This window comes from Mustela nivalis (genome assembly GCF_964662115.1).
Source record: "Mustela nivalis genome assembly, chromosome: 13".
In the NCBI taxonomy this organism is placed as follows: Eukaryota; Metazoa; Chordata; class Mammalia; order Carnivora; family Mustelidae; genus Mustela; species Mustela nivalis.
This window is the reverse complement of record NC_139032.1, coordinates 8,202,993-8,220,885: the sequence shown is the minus strand read 5'-3', so window position 1 is coordinate 8,220,885 and position 17,893 is coordinate 8,202,993. Positions and strand designations below refer to the sequence as shown.

Sequence of the window (17,893 nt, the reverse complement as noted above, 5' to 3'; positions counted from 1 at the left end):
CAAGGCATTCCAGTCTCTAGGAAGATCAGGCCACTTTAAGAAGTCTTCTTGCCAGTTTACGAGAGAATCTTTTTTTTTTCCTTTTTTTAAGATTATATTTATTTATTCGACAGACAGAGATCACAAGTAAGCAGAGAGGCAGGCAGAGAGAGAGGAAGGGAAGCAGGCTCCCCACTGAGCAGAGAGCCTGATGCGGGGCTCGATCCCAGGACCCTGAGACCATGACCTGAACCGAAGGCAGGCGCCCCGTAAGAGAATCTTTTCATCCTAATCACAGGGAAGTCGGAGTCCTCTATTGTGTAGACAATAAGTGGACAGTATGTGATTCTGGGTATAGAGTGGGCAAAGCAGAGCACATTTTCACCAAAGGATCCATTAACCAGATTCTTTGTATGGTGAAGTATCAGCCCCCTGCCAGCTAGTCTTTGTCAGATGAAATAGAATATTGAGACAAATTGACTTTAATCAGTCTAGAGATGAACTAGCATAGAAAGCTTTTTAGAAGTAATTATTAGCTTGAATCATTAGAGTTTTGCGCTATGGAAATGCATTCATTTCTAACACAGCACATCAGACATTATCTTGGGAAGCGCCCGAGTTATCTCATTTAAGCCACTCGTACACTCACACTGTTTCTAGAACAAGGTCCCTCGTTGTGAATGTATAATTTGGGAAATTGGATGTTTGAAGTTCTGGGTTTTCCTCCTTCCTCGCCCTGCTAATACACTGAAATTCTCCATTCAATTTTTAACACGCTTAGCCAGCATATGATAAAAATAATTTTGGAAGGTAAGTTCTGCAGCTTCTGCCCAACTTTTAAAATCATGTTTTTCTTCAAGTATGGAAGTCATCACATTTCTAGGAAGCTGGAGAACTTGGTTTCTGAGGAATTTGCAGAGAGAGCATGTGCCTTGGTCTGACACAATATAAAAAGGAAATGTTAGCCCTTGTGTACCTGCTTTCTCTGCTTAATTTAATTTTTTTTAATTAAAGATAGTTTGTGGGGGGTTGTGATAGCTACATTCTGAATTGTCCCATCCACAGCTTTAACCATTAGCATAAGAATTCCCACTGAAAGACACTGATGATACGTATCTCAAAGGCTCTGCATTTGACCTGTGTAATTTTAAGGTCTTGCTCTGTGCCTAGTCACAAACTATCAGCTATTTGTGGGTTTTGTAAGGCTTCGAAAATCAGCACTTACATGAAGATTGAGATTAATAGAAGCAAAAGAATTTATGTTAGGCACTTTCCCCTGTGCATTTCCATACTTAAATGTTGCAACTTATCTTCAGAGTAAATGCCATACCCATTTTACAGATGAGGTCATTGAGGTGGGGAGACATTAAGTATCTTTGTTTTAAAAGTAACAGAATCCAGATCCATGCCCCCCAAGCCCCGGGTTTTTCGTCATTTCCCATGTTTTCTTTACAAACCGATTTTTCTCAGGGAAGATGGTTTGAATGCCTTGTGAAATAATGATGGCAAAGAACACACCCAGTGACACTGTCTTTGCTTTCTGGCTGTGGTCTGCAGGACAGACCCACGTGACTCCTTGGTCCCTTGCCCCACTTGTCCAAGCTCTTCCTTAAAGCCTGCTAAGTCCTTGTGTTCTTGACCCCAGGAAGAAGATGAAGTGCCCGACGATGAGACCCTGAACCAAATGATTGCTCGACGAGAAGAAGAATTTGATCTCTTTATGGTAATGTCATAGGAACTCATGCCCCTTTCTCTGTTGACCCGAGGTGTCCGGAGCCCACGGGCCCCGGCGGCATTTCGTTTGTGAAGCCTGTGACTTCCCTTCAGTTCAGAGGCTGCAAACTGGCTGGGTTTAGCCTGCAGACATATTTTGTTTGGCCCACGCAGGGTTTTTTTTTTTTTTTTAATTTCCAATTTGTTGCCAACATAAAAAGAATCCTGATTTCTGGCTTCTCTTGAAAAAGGAGAATAGGCAATACCAGGCCCACGTCTCTGTGTGGAAGCAGTTGGCCAGGGCTTAGTAGCAGCTGTGCCCTCTGGACAGGCCATGTGGTCCACAGCTTTGCCACAGATTCCCACCCGCGCCGCTCACCTGCTGCCCCCTTGCTGGCTCATTTCTAATTCCAAGCCAGCGTCTTCCGGGAAACCTGCCCGGCTTCTGTAGGTGGTCTGTAGCCATTCCCTTGCTGTCTCCCCACTGGGTCACAACAAACATGCCCCACGGCGACCCAACAACAGGGTCATGCCTCTTCCTAACAGTGACGGGAGCCTGCTGAAGGGAACAGGAACCTTCCAGAAGCATCTCAAGGTGCAGCTTTGATGTGTCACCTTTCAGTGAAAGAGTCAGTTGGATTTCACTGGTCCGGACAGGTAGACTAGAACCTCGACATTTGAGGGTTTAACATCCACAGTTTCAACCTCGATGGTCCACGCTGCGTAGGTAGTCATGGGTAATTTGCGGAAATCTGCATTCGATTTGTGTGCATGGCCTGCCGCAAGGTCAGGACGTGCGGAAGCAAGTCCCTTTGGCAAGCGAAGGAGGCCGGAGGAGGGATGTTTTATTCCATTCTCAGGGCACGTGGGTAACTATCTCTGCTTCCCCGGCGCTCAGAACAGCTCGCGGCACGTAGCGCTTGCTTAACAAATACCGACTGAATGAATGGCGGCCTTTGCAAAATGTAGGGCCTTGAGACAATGTCCGTGTGGATCAGGACATAGACAAGGTGCCAGGCCCCTCCACTACCGTCAGTCACGCGTCTCTTCCTGACATTTAGTTTGATGGCCGAATGAGAGGATGAATGTGAGCTGTAACGGGGAGCTTCCCGGCCCCCGTCTGAGTGCCCTCAGGTGTCAGACACGCAGTTTGCAGGAGTGAGGCGAGTGGAGGGGTAGGGGAGGGGGTGGCGGTGGTAACCTGGAGCTGCTCTGTCTGAGGGCGACAGGGCCCCAAGCCCCACGGAGCCGGGAACTCCAGATTGCCAAGAGAAGCTGGAAATCTAGGTTTTTCGTGTGATTGCTGGATTTCAAAATGTTTGCGGCTAAATTCAGTTTTTTATTATGATCTAATACTGCGTGCCAAACAAAACGGGACCCTGGGCCAGATATGACCCACAGGATTTGCGTTCTCTGTTTTCTTGTGCAGACAGTCCGAGAAGGGAGTTCTAGCTGTGTGGAGGCTTACTTTTTTTTCTTTTTGGGGGGGGGGGGATTTTGTAATTTTTGTCTAGGGAACAGTCATTGTGTCCACACATAACGATTCAAGATAAAAAGACACTTAATTCTCTCTGAGGGAAGTTTTAGGTCGCCCTGGGACTGATTCCCACCCTGGAATGTGTTCTTTCCTCCCCTACCCCCATGCACCGCCCTCCCCGGGTTGGGCCATTTTATATCAAAATGATGCAACAGGATCATATAACAGCAGGGTCCATGTAGGGTGTTCCTAAAACCAAACTTTCTTTTTTTTTTTTTTTTGAGATTTTATTTATTTATTTGACAGACAGAGATCACAAGTAGGCAGAGAGGCAGGCAGAGAGAGAGGGGAAGGGAAGCAGGCTCCCCGCTGAGCAGAGAGCCTGATGCGGGACTCGATCCCAGGACCCTGAGATCATGACCTGAGCCGAAAGCAAAGGCTTAACCCACTGAGCCACCCAGGCGCCCATAAAACTGAAATTTATTAACTTAAACTGTTGGTCCCTCCCTTTATAGCCTGTTCTCTACTGAGGGACGTTAGCGATCCACAGAGGAAGCAAACATTTTTTTTCTATCCTTGAGGAACTTATTAAAACGTGAATTCCTGGGGAACACAGGGGCAAGAGGCCCTTAGCTTCCCTGGCTGGTCACTGACTGGCAGTAATTCAGCACGGCCCACAGCCTCGGATACTCTTGAGGTCCAGGAACGGGCCTCACTGTGTGTCATTACACAAATCCGAGCAGGCCCAGAGATGGAGATTTCCATCAGTAGCCCCAGAGGGAGGGGAAGAGAGGACTTCTCTTCTCTGACTTTTGGGCTGGGTATTTGCAGAAATCAAAAGCCTCGGGGTGGAGTGGGGGGGAAGAAATTGAATGTCTGGCCAAGGCCCAGCCGTCTTTTAATTTGGGAGTATTTTATCATGCAAAGAACAGGCTTAGAACGATGAACCTGGCGAGGGAGCACTTTTTGGTCGGCATTTCAGTTTGGGGGCATGTTCTGCTTTTTCTCAATGGTTGACTTTTCATTTTTGGATTATACAAATTTGGGGTTGGGTTTGGTGGTGTGTTTTCTTTTAGTCTAAGCAGTGGCCGCCTTGGACCAGTTTCCTGTGCATTAGCACCTCCACCAGGGGGCAGGAAATCAAATCTGAATCCTTGCCAGCTGCTCTGATGAAGTTCAGTGAGACAAGAATGGAATGTGTGCTAGATTCGGATTTCATATATTTCACCTTTTTATCCCTTATTATTAAAAAAAAAAAGTTCTCTGTAAAATTTAATATAAGCTTATGATTTGGTTTATCATAGACTTGGTAGTTAAATAACACTCATCAAGCAGACAGTCTCTTTAAAATAAAACCTTTCTTTTGAATAGTTTTCTCATTTCCTTCTAAAAATGGGACTTCAGAAACAGAGATCTTTCATGCCGGTTCCCTATGAATTTTACCTGAAAAGATCTTTGATACACCAAGGTACAAATAGGAGACATTTTGGTAACATACAAGCATGAAACTTTATAAACTGTTATGTTCCCTACAAAGGCAAGAAGTACTTTTTAAAAATAACTGTACTTGTTAACACAACATTTATTTAATCAGGTCTTAAGACAAATATATTCATGTCGTACCTGAGTCGTAAATTAGACATCCTTGCATGTCACCTTCAGATCTCGTTCTGGTCTTCTGCAAGTAGAAAACCCTGCGGAGAGATGCAGCCATCAGAACTTGAAGCTTATTGAAAAATAGTGCATCAAGCCCTTTCTAAAAGGAGAAAAAAAAAAAAGGAAGTGCAATTTGCTTTTTATATCCAATTTTATATATCAATTCACTTTTTATTTTTTATACCAATTTGTTTTTATTTCTATGTCAGAAAAGATTATGTTCCCAATTGTGGACAAAGGCATGGTGTAAGTCATTTCTAACAGCTCTTGGTTTAGGTAATGGTGGTGGTCAAACCAAAAACCAAAGTGTCATCTCAGTAGAATGCATTTAACCAAAAAATGTGTGTTTTGGTTTTTTTTTTTCTTATTAGCAGTCTAAAGTAGCGTCAGGAGGGCACGTGGAGAGGTCCCTCTCCAGGCTGCGTCGCCAGTAAGGCGTGCGCTGTGCTACCAGTGCAAGTTTGGTGGATCCCATATCTGATACCGGAGCATTAGGAGTCAGGATTAAGAACAGCCTGTCCAGCTAACTATAGCACATGACAGAACGGGACGGCCACATTTATCAACCAATGGGGCTCCCCCATGCTGCAGGCCGGCCCCATCTTGGGAATATAATGATTTCCAAAAAAAAAAAGTCGAAGCGCCGTTTAAGGGACTTTGAACTTGCATTTTTTATGTGGATCCTAGAGGTCAAGTTTGGATTTGAATAGAAATGTCATTGACCTTCGGTTGCGGGTTTTAACTCTTACGGAAAAGTTATGTTGAATCCTTGTCTCAATACGGTAGAACCGAAGGAGGAAAGGGGAAAGGTAAATCATTTAACGGTTAATGGTCTATTCGATTGTAGCAACAGTACATCTAGCTAGCAGCCTCTCTATCTATCTAACTATCTAGCTGTCTATATACTTATATAACTAACGTATGCAGCCGTCCAGTGGAGGTTTTATTTGCTTTTTGAAGCTAGCAGATTGTTTAATTACAGGTTAAAGCCAAGTATGTGGCACTTAACTCTCTTACAAGTGCACTGGATTTTTTAAAAGCAAGCAAGAGGTGGGGACACAGGCATTTGGGAGCCTAGGAAAATATACGAAAGAGAGACACTTCCCTGATGACCTGAGCGGCTGAGATGAGCTCGACCTTCTTCTCTGGTGCTGTGGTATTTTCGTAAGAGCTCAACTTTTTAAAAGCTCGGGCTGAAGGACATCCCTCTCGCGGAGCCCACAGTGCACCAAAAATTCAATACCTTCGTGGCTGAATGACTAATCAAGCCTTTAACGTGCCCACATGTCCCAGGCCAAGGGTCGCCCCTCAGTTGTTTAATTAAAAGCATGAGCCCTGTTGAGAAGAGGGGAGTTTTCTTCCTGGAGTTTTTCTTTCCTGGGCTTTCAGAGCACTTGGATGCCAGGGTAGCAGTGAGTTATTTTAAATACATCCCCAGCCGGACTTTCCTCCCTACGCCTTAAAGCGGGAGCTTTGTGCACACGCAGACGTAGTTGAGAAATTTTTAAAGAGTGTCTTCTAGAGGCATGAACTTCGAAGATGGGGTCCAGAGGGAGGGAGATTGTTACCTTGCAGAATCTCCGTGGGCCCAGGGCGCTCGAGGAATGAGCTAGAACATGTCGGTCAGGATCTAGAGACTTTATGGGAAAAGCAGAGAGGGACCCCGAAACCACAGGAGGGGACCCGGGGACGTTTCGTGTGCCGTGAGGTGTCGGCCGTGTGCCGAGTCCCCGTTCCCACCGGTGACACTGTCGTTCCTGCCTCCAGCGTATGGACATGGACCGGCGGAGGGAGGATGCTCGGAACCCGAAGCGGAAGCCGCGCCTCATGGAGGAGGACGAGCTGCCCTCCTGGATTATTAAGGACGACGCCGAAGTAGAGCGGCTCACGTGTGAGGAGGAGGAGGAGAAGATATTCGGGAGGGGGTCTCGCCAGCGCCGGGACGTGGACTACAGCGACGCCCTCACCGAGAAGCAGTGGCTGAGGGTAGGTGTGGCTGCTTTTCGCTGGCCTGGCCTGGCCTGGCGGGCGCTCCTGTGGGCTCGAGCCGTCGGAGCCCGGGGACGCGTGTCCAGGGACAGCAGAAGCGGCTCCTGAACAGGGGAAGGTCGTTGGACGGTGCCGGTGGCCTCGTTGTGTTTCAAGGCAGGGCCTTGGAGAATAATGAGGAATGTCGCGGGAGAGCAGAACTGGCCACTGGCAACAGTGAGGCCCGCTCACGCTTCATGACCCCTCGCTTGCCCCGGCCTCAGGGTCGGATTTAGGATCAGAACGCGAAAGGGGGTCCGAGAGATCTTTTTAATTGTTCCCCCTCAATGTCCTGGTCTTGACTCGGAGTTTTACTTTTCCAAGGCCTACGGAGAGAGTTTGGAGACAGTGTGGTTTCTAGCTGCGTGGTTCCTTCCTTGACCCAAGAAATTAGAGCTGGAAGGTGTCTTTGTAGGGTCTTAGTTTTAGGGACAAAGCAGTTATGGCCCAGAGAGGTTCAGTGACGACACGGGGACGCACAGCTGGCTAGGAACAAGAATTTGCGAGTGCTGACGCATTCGCGTGCTCAGTTTTGGCTCATCCGGTCTGCCCATGGCAAGCACAGACGGGGGTCACTGAAGTTTGGGAATGTTATTCTGCAGTTTGGGGGTACACCCCCCCTTTGGAAAATGTTGAGTTCTCATTTTGACTGGGGAAATGAAATCTCAGAGTGTGGCCTGGGGAGCGGAGGCATCTCTCGGTGGCCCTAGGAGTGACGTGTGTGCATGCCGTGGCCGGTGCGACTCTCGCATTTGAAGGTTTTGCCCCACTTTTCCTCGCTGGGAGCAGACTTAGGACCTGTGTTGACAGCAGTCTGGGACCCTCGTCCCAGGCAGGACCGGTAAAGGCGCTCTGGAGATAGCTCCATCGGGTTGAAAACCAAACAAAACAGAAGCTGTTGTGAGGAGTTCATTTTATGGAAGGGGAATGCCGTTCTGAGCTTTGCGACACGTGGCTTTAGGTCCCAGGACACAGGTGGGTAGGCGGGTAGAAAGGCAGGGGACGTGTTTCGAGATTGGTTATCCAAGGCCGACAGGTCTGGGCACCACTTGAGATGTGATGTACTGCGCTTGCTGTATGATGAGAGAGACGTGACCTGAATTTTGAAAAGCCTGAAAAAAAGAAAGAGACGAAGAAAGCATCGCTCATATTTACGGCTGAACAATGGCATGCGAAATGCGGCTTCCTACGTGTGACTGTCTGACTGTCCTGTCCACACATCCCCGTGGCCCCAGAATGTGTTTTGTGGGATCCTTTTGTTTCCCTATTGTGAGGTTGTCGCGGTATCGTTAAGATTCGTTCTGTAATGGGAAGAGTTTGGTGTTTGTTTAATAATCATTTCCGAGCTCAGGAAAATTCTCCTCCTTTCTCTTTTATTCAAGCGATCAACTGAGTACCTGGAGTCCCATTATGACAGACGAGACAGCCCTCCAGGCCAACACGGAAAGTCGGTCTTTACACACAGAATCTACAGATGTTACAAACAACATTACCTTATCTTTTAGGCAAGAATGTAGCTGAACTCACCCATTTTAAAATACTCTTTGGGCAACACTCTTAAGGAATAGAACATGGATCTTAGGGTTGCCTGGGTGGCTCAGTCGGTGAAGCGTCTGCCTTCGGCTCAGGTCATGATCCCAGGGTCCTGGGATCAAGCCCTGCATCAGGCTCCCTGCTTAGCAGGAAGCCTGCTTCTCCCTCCTTCATGCCCGACGCTTGTGTTCCCCCTCTCTTACTGTGTCTCTGTCTGTCAGATAAATAAATAAAATCTTAAAAAAAAAGAAAAAGAAAAAAGAAAAATAACGTGGATCTTAGAAAGTTTTCAAGTGTAGAATGCCTCGTTCGCTCTCTGTTTCCTTCGGTGTCTATGACTAGTGAACAGCACAGTGCCCGGCACATGGTAGGGACCCAAGGAATGTTGGCAAAATGAAATTGTAACTTTTAAGAGGAAAGTGGACATTGACTCGTTTACCATAATGTTAGAATAGCATTTCCCTTTTCTGGTGGTCCGGTAGACCTTCTTTGACTTCTAACATACACATCTAAAAACAGAAAACTGGTTTGTTTTTCAAAATGACACCGTGAAATTCATGTTTATAATATGGTATAATATATAATGTACATTATAATTTATATAAGTTATATTTTATATATTATATTATATTATGTCATACTCATGCTGAGCTGTCTTGTGAGATACGAAGTCAACCAGGAAAGACAGAAGTGTGCTCAGCACAGCTCTGTTGTAATCCATCTTTTTTGTGATCCGTTCTTTTGCAAACCGTCTGTCAGTATTTGGAAGGAACCGGTAACTCGCTGTCAGCTGCGACCCACAGTCCAGGAAGCTCGGCCCATGGCCTGAGCATTCAAAATAGATGCTTTACTGTCATTTGTTTTCTCATTCACCAGCTGCAGTCCTGTTCGATATCAGCCTAGCAAGCTTTTTTTTATAATAACATTATATTCAAGGGGTTTTCACAAGCCCAGACGCGAAGAGATGTTCCCTCCTGGCGGATGAGTGAGCGCGCTGAATGGACCCGGCCGACCCAGCCTTGAAAGGGAATATGGCAGAGACTGTTGTGGAAGAAATGCTGAGATGGGGCTAAAATAATTCTTCTTTCTCCTGGCAATGTTGTACAAAGCCTGCTTGGCAGAGGCCTCGGAGATGCGGGGACTCGCAGAGCTGGACCGCGGCCGAGCGGAGCAGCTCCCCGCCCCGGGCTCACACCACGGTCTCCGCAGCCCCGGTGCCAGGAGACGGGCCGTCCCTCAAGGAAACGCTCTGCCTTTTTGCCCACGTTCGGTGTGGGAGGCCCTTCCCCACCCTTTTCCTTCTGCTGAGCCTTTCTCATCCTTCAAGGCCCAGCTCCACCTCCACCTCACCGGTGGCGCCCTCACAAACCGTCCTGGAACGTTCTCTGAGCCCTCCCGTGTCCGTGCTCGTTCTTGGGGCCCAGCTCACAACCACAGCCCAGCTTCCTGGCGTTCTTGGTAGTTGCCCCCACGCCCGCTCTCCTCGTAGTGGGCGAGGTGGATCTGGTTGGAACTTAGGAATTTTGTGTGCAAAAAGTATGCGCCCACTGATTGCCACATTGAATTAGCAGCAGATTGAGGTGGAAGAGTGCGGCCTAGACTAACGCTCACGGTGGCAACGGCCGGACCTACACGTGTCCTACTCATGGGCCTATCGGAAAAAAACCAGTAGAAATTTCTTCCTCACATCAAAGCCCAAGGTGGGTGTTTCTGGTTGGTGATGGCCGGGGCTCTCCATGCGGCCATTCAAGAGCCCGGGCTGAGGGAGCTTCCGCGGGCTTCTTCGTCTGCACCCCAGCAAGCGGGAAGTGGGGAGAACAGCACAGAGTGGCGGGCGTGGAGCTCGGATGGGCCGGGCCTGCCACGGCTCCGTACCCCCTCCGCTCATGTTCCACGGGCTGTGGCTCGGCCATGAGGCCCCACACCGGCCATAAAGGAGACCGGGAAGTGGGGTCTGGCCGCCAGCCCAGGAGAAGACGACTCTGGTGACTAGCTGCCCGTCTCTGCCTCATGAACGCTTAGGTTAAATTTAAGTGATGTGGCCACTTTCTTTGAATATTGTATTATGGTTTTATCACAAACAGGTTTTATTTTATAATCCTATTATGCTAAAAATTCCCACAGTGACCTTTAGACAATCTGTTTAGTTGGAAGACTTTGAAATTTTTCTGTATTCATAATGTTGTTTTAAATGAGAAGGATCACAATTTCAAACAGCTCAATTTAAAAAAAAAAAAAAAGGTTTTTTTAAAGTTATCCTGAAATCCCTGTTTTCCATGGAGGGAAACTTAGCCAATTTCAAGTTAATTGGGTAATCTTTTGGGGGGAATCAGGTCAACGTTCATGAGTCCCAGGGGCTCTTGCCCTCCTCTCCTGGGGGCCACTGTCCCGGCTTCCTTCCCAGGTGGCATCTGGATAACGGTGGAAGCTGGTGTTTCCTGGTGGCCTGGGGGACCGGGAGCCCTGGTTCTCCCGTTGTCCTGTGGGTCTCTGCTGGGCTCCGCACAGGCCTACCCGTCTGTCCCATCCCTGGAGGTCTCGACGGGTGTCTGGTCCCATCTCGTTCCCTGGGAGATGTCCATGATTTGAGCTCTTCAGGTCTGGGGGCCGGGCTCCATCTCCGGTTGGCAGCTTTCTGGCCGTCGGAAGTCTCATGAAGACCCCCAAACCCCTGGTGCTGTCCTCGTGCTCCCAGCTCTTTTGTGCCCTGCTTGAGACTCCGCAAAGTCTTGGCTGCTTTCTGCACACCGCGCTAGACCGTGCAAGAGAGTCCAGCCCTGTTTCTCAGCGAGGGCAGTCACCACCAGGGGGTTGTCAAGACTGAAGTTTCTAGAATCTGATGGCTGGGTGGGTGAGGAAGGTTTGTTGTTGTTGTTTTGAGTTGGTTTTTTTTTTTTTTTTTAAGATTTTATATATATATTTATTAGAGAGAGAGAGAACATGGGGAGGGGTGGGGCAGAAGGAGAGGGAAACTCCTCATTGAGCTGGGAGCCCGATGCAGGCCTCATGGGACTCGATCCCAGGACTCCAGGATCATGATCTGAGCCAAAGGCAGATGCTTAACCCACTGAGCCACCCAGGCGCCCCAGTGAGAAAGCTTTTGAACACAAGCAAGATGAAAATGTTTAGCTTTTGCACATTGTATCTGCCCATATGAACATATCGTAAGGGACCATCCCAGAGCCTTACAAGGAGCATGTGAGGTAAGAGTCCTGAGGTTTGCATGTTATTAGCTTCACAGAATACCTATCTCTGGGTACCTTTAGGGTCTCATTCCTTTTGCTCCTTGCACCCAACCCTTTAAACACACCACTTTTGGACCCTCACGGGCAAGGCTTCCATTTCAACCCAACCTGGCTCACTACCCAGAGTTGGCACAGACGCCACAAGTTAACGGGCTCGGGCCCCAACAAGGCCATGCTTATTCCCCCCACCCGCTGCACTCTGGGGACCCCCCAGGCTACCTCCACTACCCGACTGACTGGCTGTTAAGTGCAGGGGTTCTCAGGAGCCCTTCAGGTTCAGTAATTTGCTGTGATGACGAATGGAACTCAGAAAAGCACTACTTGTGGCCACAGTTTTCTGACAGACCCAAGTCCGCACCAGCCAGTGAAGACAGGCATAGGTAGGGTGAGGTATCAGAAGCAGACAAAGATCCTCTCCTGGCACATCAGTGAGTCTCCCCGAGCAGGAAGCTCCACTGACCTTCAGTGGCCAGGTTTTTACCCAGGGCTCTTCCTATGTAGGCACAAATGATGAAAATCATTTGCTGGGGAAAAATAAATAAAATAAAATGAAATAAAATAAAATCATCAGCTGGGTAATTAGACGCCCCCCCCCGCCCCCGCCTCCGCCATCCCAGGTCCGCCTGGCTCCACAGCCCAACCATGTCATCAAGCAGTTGGTCCTCCTGGTGACAGCCCCCATCCTGAAGCCCTCTGGGGGGCCCTCTCTGGTCACCTCATTAGCATAACAGAGACACCACTGCCACTCCGGAAATTCCAAGGGCTTTAGGAGCTCCATGCCAGCACCCCAGGACAAAGGACAAATTCTTGATGATACAACAGGTGCCAATACCCTGGAGCCTGACCTCTTACCTCCCTCCCTCCTCACTCCCAACACAGAAGGCCCCCTGCCCTGCCTTCCTGTGACATATGCTGAGCAACTTCCCCTACACAACCTGGCCCAGCCAGAGGGGCCAACCCAGTGGCTTCCAGGGGTTCTCAGGATCCCTGTCCCCCAGGCACTAATGTCGATCCCAAAGAGGCTTTGCAACTGAGGAGACGCCTCTCCCTCCACAAATCCTGATTTAGCCTGCTGTCTGATGGTGGGCTGCTCACAAATCCGTTTTTGGAAGGTGCTGGTCTCATTCGTTTTTTTCTTTTTTTTTTTTCCTCTTGCATACCAACTTTATCCTAATCCTTCTGAAGGCAGTGGGTGGCTCCCCTGAACGGAGGATGGCGCCTTTAGAAAGCGTAAAAGAGAATATGAACGCGGTTTTAAAAATAGAGTCTCCATCAGCATTTCAGAGCTTTTCCCATGGTGGACCCAAGGCGATTACCGGGCTGCACCGCGGGCTGTGTGTGTGTGTGTGTGTGTGTGTGTGTGTGCTGGCGTGCGCATACACAATAGTTGGCTCATGTTGATAATTTCTTGGAAAAATATCTCTGTGTCTCCGTGTGAGAGCAGGCGTGCCATCAGCCTGAATTGGCAGACATCTGATGAGCCCAGGGGGACAGGTTTTTCGGTTTAGCTCCAGCCATGCGCGCTATCTGTGATGTCTCCAGTATTGTCGTCGTTATCGGGGGCAGGGGCTCCATAAAATCGGCGGGGGGACGTGGATTACAAAGCTAAAATCTGAGCCGAGGGTGCATCCTGGAGTCTTTGCTTTTTCTCTTCTTCCTGTTCCTTTGGTCCTTCTGCCAACTTCAGAATCCTTCCCTCCCTTAAAACATTTAGTGACACCCCAGAATGTTTTTAATTGCCAAGTGAGTGATTTGTACCCTACAGCACTGGAAGATAATTGGAATGCAAACCAAATTATGTGCTCTGTGTAATATTTAATTACCAGCCGGACAGAAGGAACGAACTTTGAAGAGTACGCTTTTGTATCGCAATGGATATGCGCGTCTCGAAACAGTAATTTGGCAGGTCCTTCTTACTCGCTGGTGCCTCTCTGTGTGGTCCTCCTGGATGAGGAGGAGGATGCTTTTTTAGGTATCCTGTAGAAGCTCCCAGTGTTGAAGGAAGTTATCTCTGTGTCTGCAGTGCCCTGTTGTTGCAGTTGGGCCCCAACCCAAGTTACAAGCAAGAGTGGGATAAGACTCGCTTCCTCCCATCTTCCAATCTAGGGATAGATGCAGCTGGTTTGCGACGATTTGGGATTTCGAGATGGCAGCCCAGCGAGGAAGGGCAGCCCAGAGAGGAAGGGCAGCCCAGAGAATGCCCTCTTTGTCCAGCCAAGTCATAGCCCAAGCGCCCCATGATTTCTGTGCCAGAGTACGGACCTCTCCTGGTCCTGTCTTCTGACCACTCAGAGGATTTGGGGGGATTCTCCTTCCCACAGCTTGAAGTGGGGGAAACAGTAAGAGTCTTAAACCATACAGTAGTGGGAGTAATCAGTGAGTAAAATGCAACACTTCTCAAGGAAATTTACCTGGGAGGTGTCTTAAAAAGCTACCTAACACCAGGGTGCCGAAAACAGGGTAAGATCCCCTGGCTGGCTTTCCATCACCAGCGGCCCGTGTCAAAAACTATCGGGGAGAGGCAGAGAAATCCAAGAACTGGAAAAAGTACCAAGAAAGTTTAAAGAAGTTGGAATTTCAAGCACAGTATTTGAAATTCTGTTGACATACACAAGGAGAAAGAGCGAACTGTCTTGCCACCCATCGGAAGAGGATTTTTCCTCTCGAGAGAAATTTCTAGAAATCTCTGAAACTGTGTAGTGTCTCCTGTGTTTGGTCTGGATTCAGTACAATCCAACCTGAAATCAGAGACGGGGGCTGGAGACTCCTCACTGTAATCCCAGTTGAGAGCACCTGTGATTCTGGGAAATGTCCCTTTTCTCCTAAAATATCTTAGGCTGACCAGACTTTATGTGTGCTTGTTTTTGTTTTTTTGGGGATTCTTTATCAAAAGTATAATGTGCAGAATGCTTTTAACATTTTGTTGCTTTTGTTTTGTCGCTTTAAATAATCTTTCTTTGCTTTTCCTGTAAGACATAAACACGGGTTTTTTTGTTTTTATTTTTTTGTTGTTTTGTTTGTTTTTTAATCAAATGGCATTTTCCAGCTTTTAAAATTGGGTCATCTGATATACCGGGGCAAAATTTCTAGCAAGCTGCATTTCCGTTTTTATACACAAGGGAGAGCTAAGGACCTAGAAAATAGATTTGGATTTTGCCAAATTCCTGTTCTTTGTACTTTAGGAAGGAAGTACTGAAATGACTAGTGGCAAGCGTTTGAGTTGCGTGAGGAAATGCTTGACACTAGTAAACGAATTTTGGTAACTTTTCTACAGTTTTTATTTTATGCTCAAATCCAAATCCCGGCTAGATTGTTTTCACAGCCCTTGGAGCTTAATGTGCTCCCTTTTGTCAGAATCCAGTAGGGTAAGTTCGGTAGAAGAGATAGTCCTCCGAGGGCCAACTAAACTAAATACTAAAGGTTGAGAAGCAGGAGAGACTTGTTTTGCTCAGTTTTTGAAACTGTGATGCTTGGAATTTCTGGTTTCAAGTTCTATCCTTTGAAATAGGGATTCAGCTCAGAAACGTAACTCAGTCATGGAAAGGAACCATGGGAAATTGGATCGGGCTTACAGATATTTACAAGTTCGCCTTATCTTTATGCGGAGCCAACTCCTGCGGAGAAATTGATGGTTTCAGAAATATGTCTGCTTTTTTTGAAATCAAGATTTAGTTCCTGTCCTGTAGTTTTTTTTTTTTTTTTTTACTTTTGTTTTCTTTAATCAGTAAGGCTGCAGGACGAAAATCTTTTGTTTATCCTTAGCAGATAAAAAGTATATATACTTACGGCATATGATGTGACGTTATGATACAGGTACACATTCTGCAATGAGGTCGTTCATGGTGGAGGTGGGGAAAGGTGCTGGTCGGGAAGTTAGAGGCAAGGCAGGATGATTTTACCACCCCTGTGTCCACATCTGGGCGGGTGTCACAACTGGGACTTTGGTGATCCTGTACCTGGATAGCTTAGGATCATGGTCCAAGACGGAAGTCTTGGAATCTGATGACCCAGGGTTCACATCCCAGCTCTGTCTAATTATAATTAGCCTGCGAGTCTGGGTGCTAAGTATAACTTGTAGCTTTTGCCATAAAATGGGGGAGGCGGGGGACAATAGCATGTACTTGGTAGAGTTTTCTGAGGTTTAAATGTCTTGACGCTTAACCTGGCTCACATAAGAAGGGTTCCAAAAACAAACTGCCTATCACAAAAAAAAGAATTAAATTATGTCAGAATAAACCTTATAAGAAATAGTAAAAGAGGAAAAAAAAAAAAAAACCCAAACCATTTCCATTGTCTTGTCCATATGTCTTGAATATAGGGTTTGGGGCGACCGGGGAAAGGGGAAGTTAAAGAGGTTCCTCTCCCCGCTCAATAATGGACTTAAAGAGGAGGAGATGTGAGCTTCCTGAATAGGTGGCGGGTGGGCCTCTTCTCCTCAAGCCCCCGCAAGCTCTGCACACTCAGCTGTGAGCTCTCTGTCCTGCGGGGTTTTCTACTTAACCCTCCATGTCTGCAGAAGAGCAGGGGACCATCTGTCGGGAACAGGGCCGTGGGTCCTGGCCCTGCCACCTGCTGAGGAGGGGACCCTGGGCCTCCTGTGTTGAGTGAGCTGTATTACCTTGGACTCGCAGGGTCCCTTCCACAACCTCTAAAACCATGTGAAGCTGCTTGGACTTTCACTTTGTGCTCTGGTTTTAGGAATGATCACCCTCTGGTTGGGTGATGGACATTGGTGAGAGTATGCGCTATGGTGAGTGCTGTGAAGTGTGTAAGCCTGATGATCCACAGACCTGTACCCTGGGGCTAATAATACATATGTTAACAAAAATAATTAAAAAAAAAAATGACCCCCCTCTGCTTTCCTACTGGCAGGGCCGTGCACAGAGGCTGCTTAAAAGCAGATTCAACGTGACACCCATTTCTCCAACATGGAGGAGGCTGAGCCTCTAGTCCATGCCCAGACCAGGAAATAAGGTGTTAATTGTCAAGTCTCCGTTCCTTACCGGCAGAGCGGTGCCCGCCTTATTAGTGCAATTAAGAGCCAGATTGGAGAGACGCTATTAGAGATAATAGTGCACACTTAGCCACCTTAAAGAGCTTGTCGAGAGCCGGTCTCCAAGTGTACACAGATGGGAATTAATAGAGATTAAAATAGATTGTGAGATGCTCTGACTTGTACAGCTTGAACTGTTCAAGACACGAGCAGCGTTCAAGCGATGGAGATCCTACTTTGTTAGGGTTAGTGTCCTGCTTCTGGGGACCCTGCTTAGGATTTTCCCCTCCCCCACAGGAGGGAGGGGTAGCTCCCCCCATGCCCTCCATAAGAGGAAGGCAAGTTCACCTGCTTGGGAGATCCAAGCCTCTGATGGCCGCCCCTGTGCCCCTGGCCCCCACTGGAGGAGAACTACAGCACGTCCCGTACCTTTGAGTAAAGAAAAGGCGATGCAGGTTGTTAGGTGCTGAGGTCTGTGGAATGTGTTGATTCCTGGCTTTGTAGGATGGCTTTTCCTCTTAGTTCACGGCCATTCCGTGGCTACCCTGAGAGGTCAGAGGGTCTACCTGCCAAAGCAGACACCAGCTCCCTGTCACGCCCTACCCACTACGCCCCCTCCTCTTCCCAGCCATGCCCCCATCCACGCCCCCTACCCCTCCATATCCCCCCCTCGCCACGGCCTCCTATTGCAAGTGCAGTTAAGCCCAAACACTTTAGGGCGCCCTGGGGGCTCGGTTAAGCATCTGCTGTCTCCTTGTCCTAGTGGTCTCTTTTCCGGAGAGATCCCTCCTGACCACAGCAGCTGAAATCGCCAGGCCCGGCCAGTGTCTGTCACGTGACTTAAGCCAGTTTAAGTTTAAGCCCTGCCATTGTGCAAAGGCGAGCTCCTTGTCTCCTTCCTGAGTATGAGGCTCCAAGAAAGCCAGCACCCTCGCCTGCCCGGTGCACTAGCACAGGGCTTCATGAGAGCGCCCCGCACACAGTAGGCACCTTATGAATACCATGACTAAGCGAGCATACCCGCCGGAAATGCAGGCTTGCAGGAGATGTGGCTGCAGTCTGTGTCCTATAGGCAGAGTGAGTGAATCCTGTGCTTTTTGACTCATGAGGGTCAAGGTAGACATTGTTGGCATTCTTCCCTTTCGATGCCAGTGATCTGCGTCTTCTCGGAAAGAGTGCTTCCTTAAAAGAATTCAAAAGGCATGCGGTTCTGACAGAAGGGCTCGTGAGCTTCTCAAGAATTTGCAGGCGCTGTTCTCATTTCAGAGC

General features: G+C 48.1%; 1 protein-coding gene across 10 annotated transcripts in view; it reads left to right on the top strand.

The window, feature by feature from the left end:
• SMARCA2 (SWI/SNF related BAF chromatin remodeling complex subunit ATPase 2) overlaps window positions 1–17,893 on the top strand; it is a 179,139-nt gene that overhangs the window by 97,418 nt on the left and 63,828 nt on the right. For all 10 annotated transcript variants that reach the window (XM_082694437.1, XM_082694426.1, XM_082694436.1 and 7 more), the window contains exons 26-27: window positions 1,625–1,702; window positions 6,593–6,811. In XM_082694437.1, the coding sequence (XP_082550563.1) occupies window positions 1,625–1,702; window positions 6,593–6,811 (297 nt within the window). The remainder of the gene's footprint in view (window positions 1–1,624; window positions 1,703–6,592; window positions 6,812–17,893) is intronic.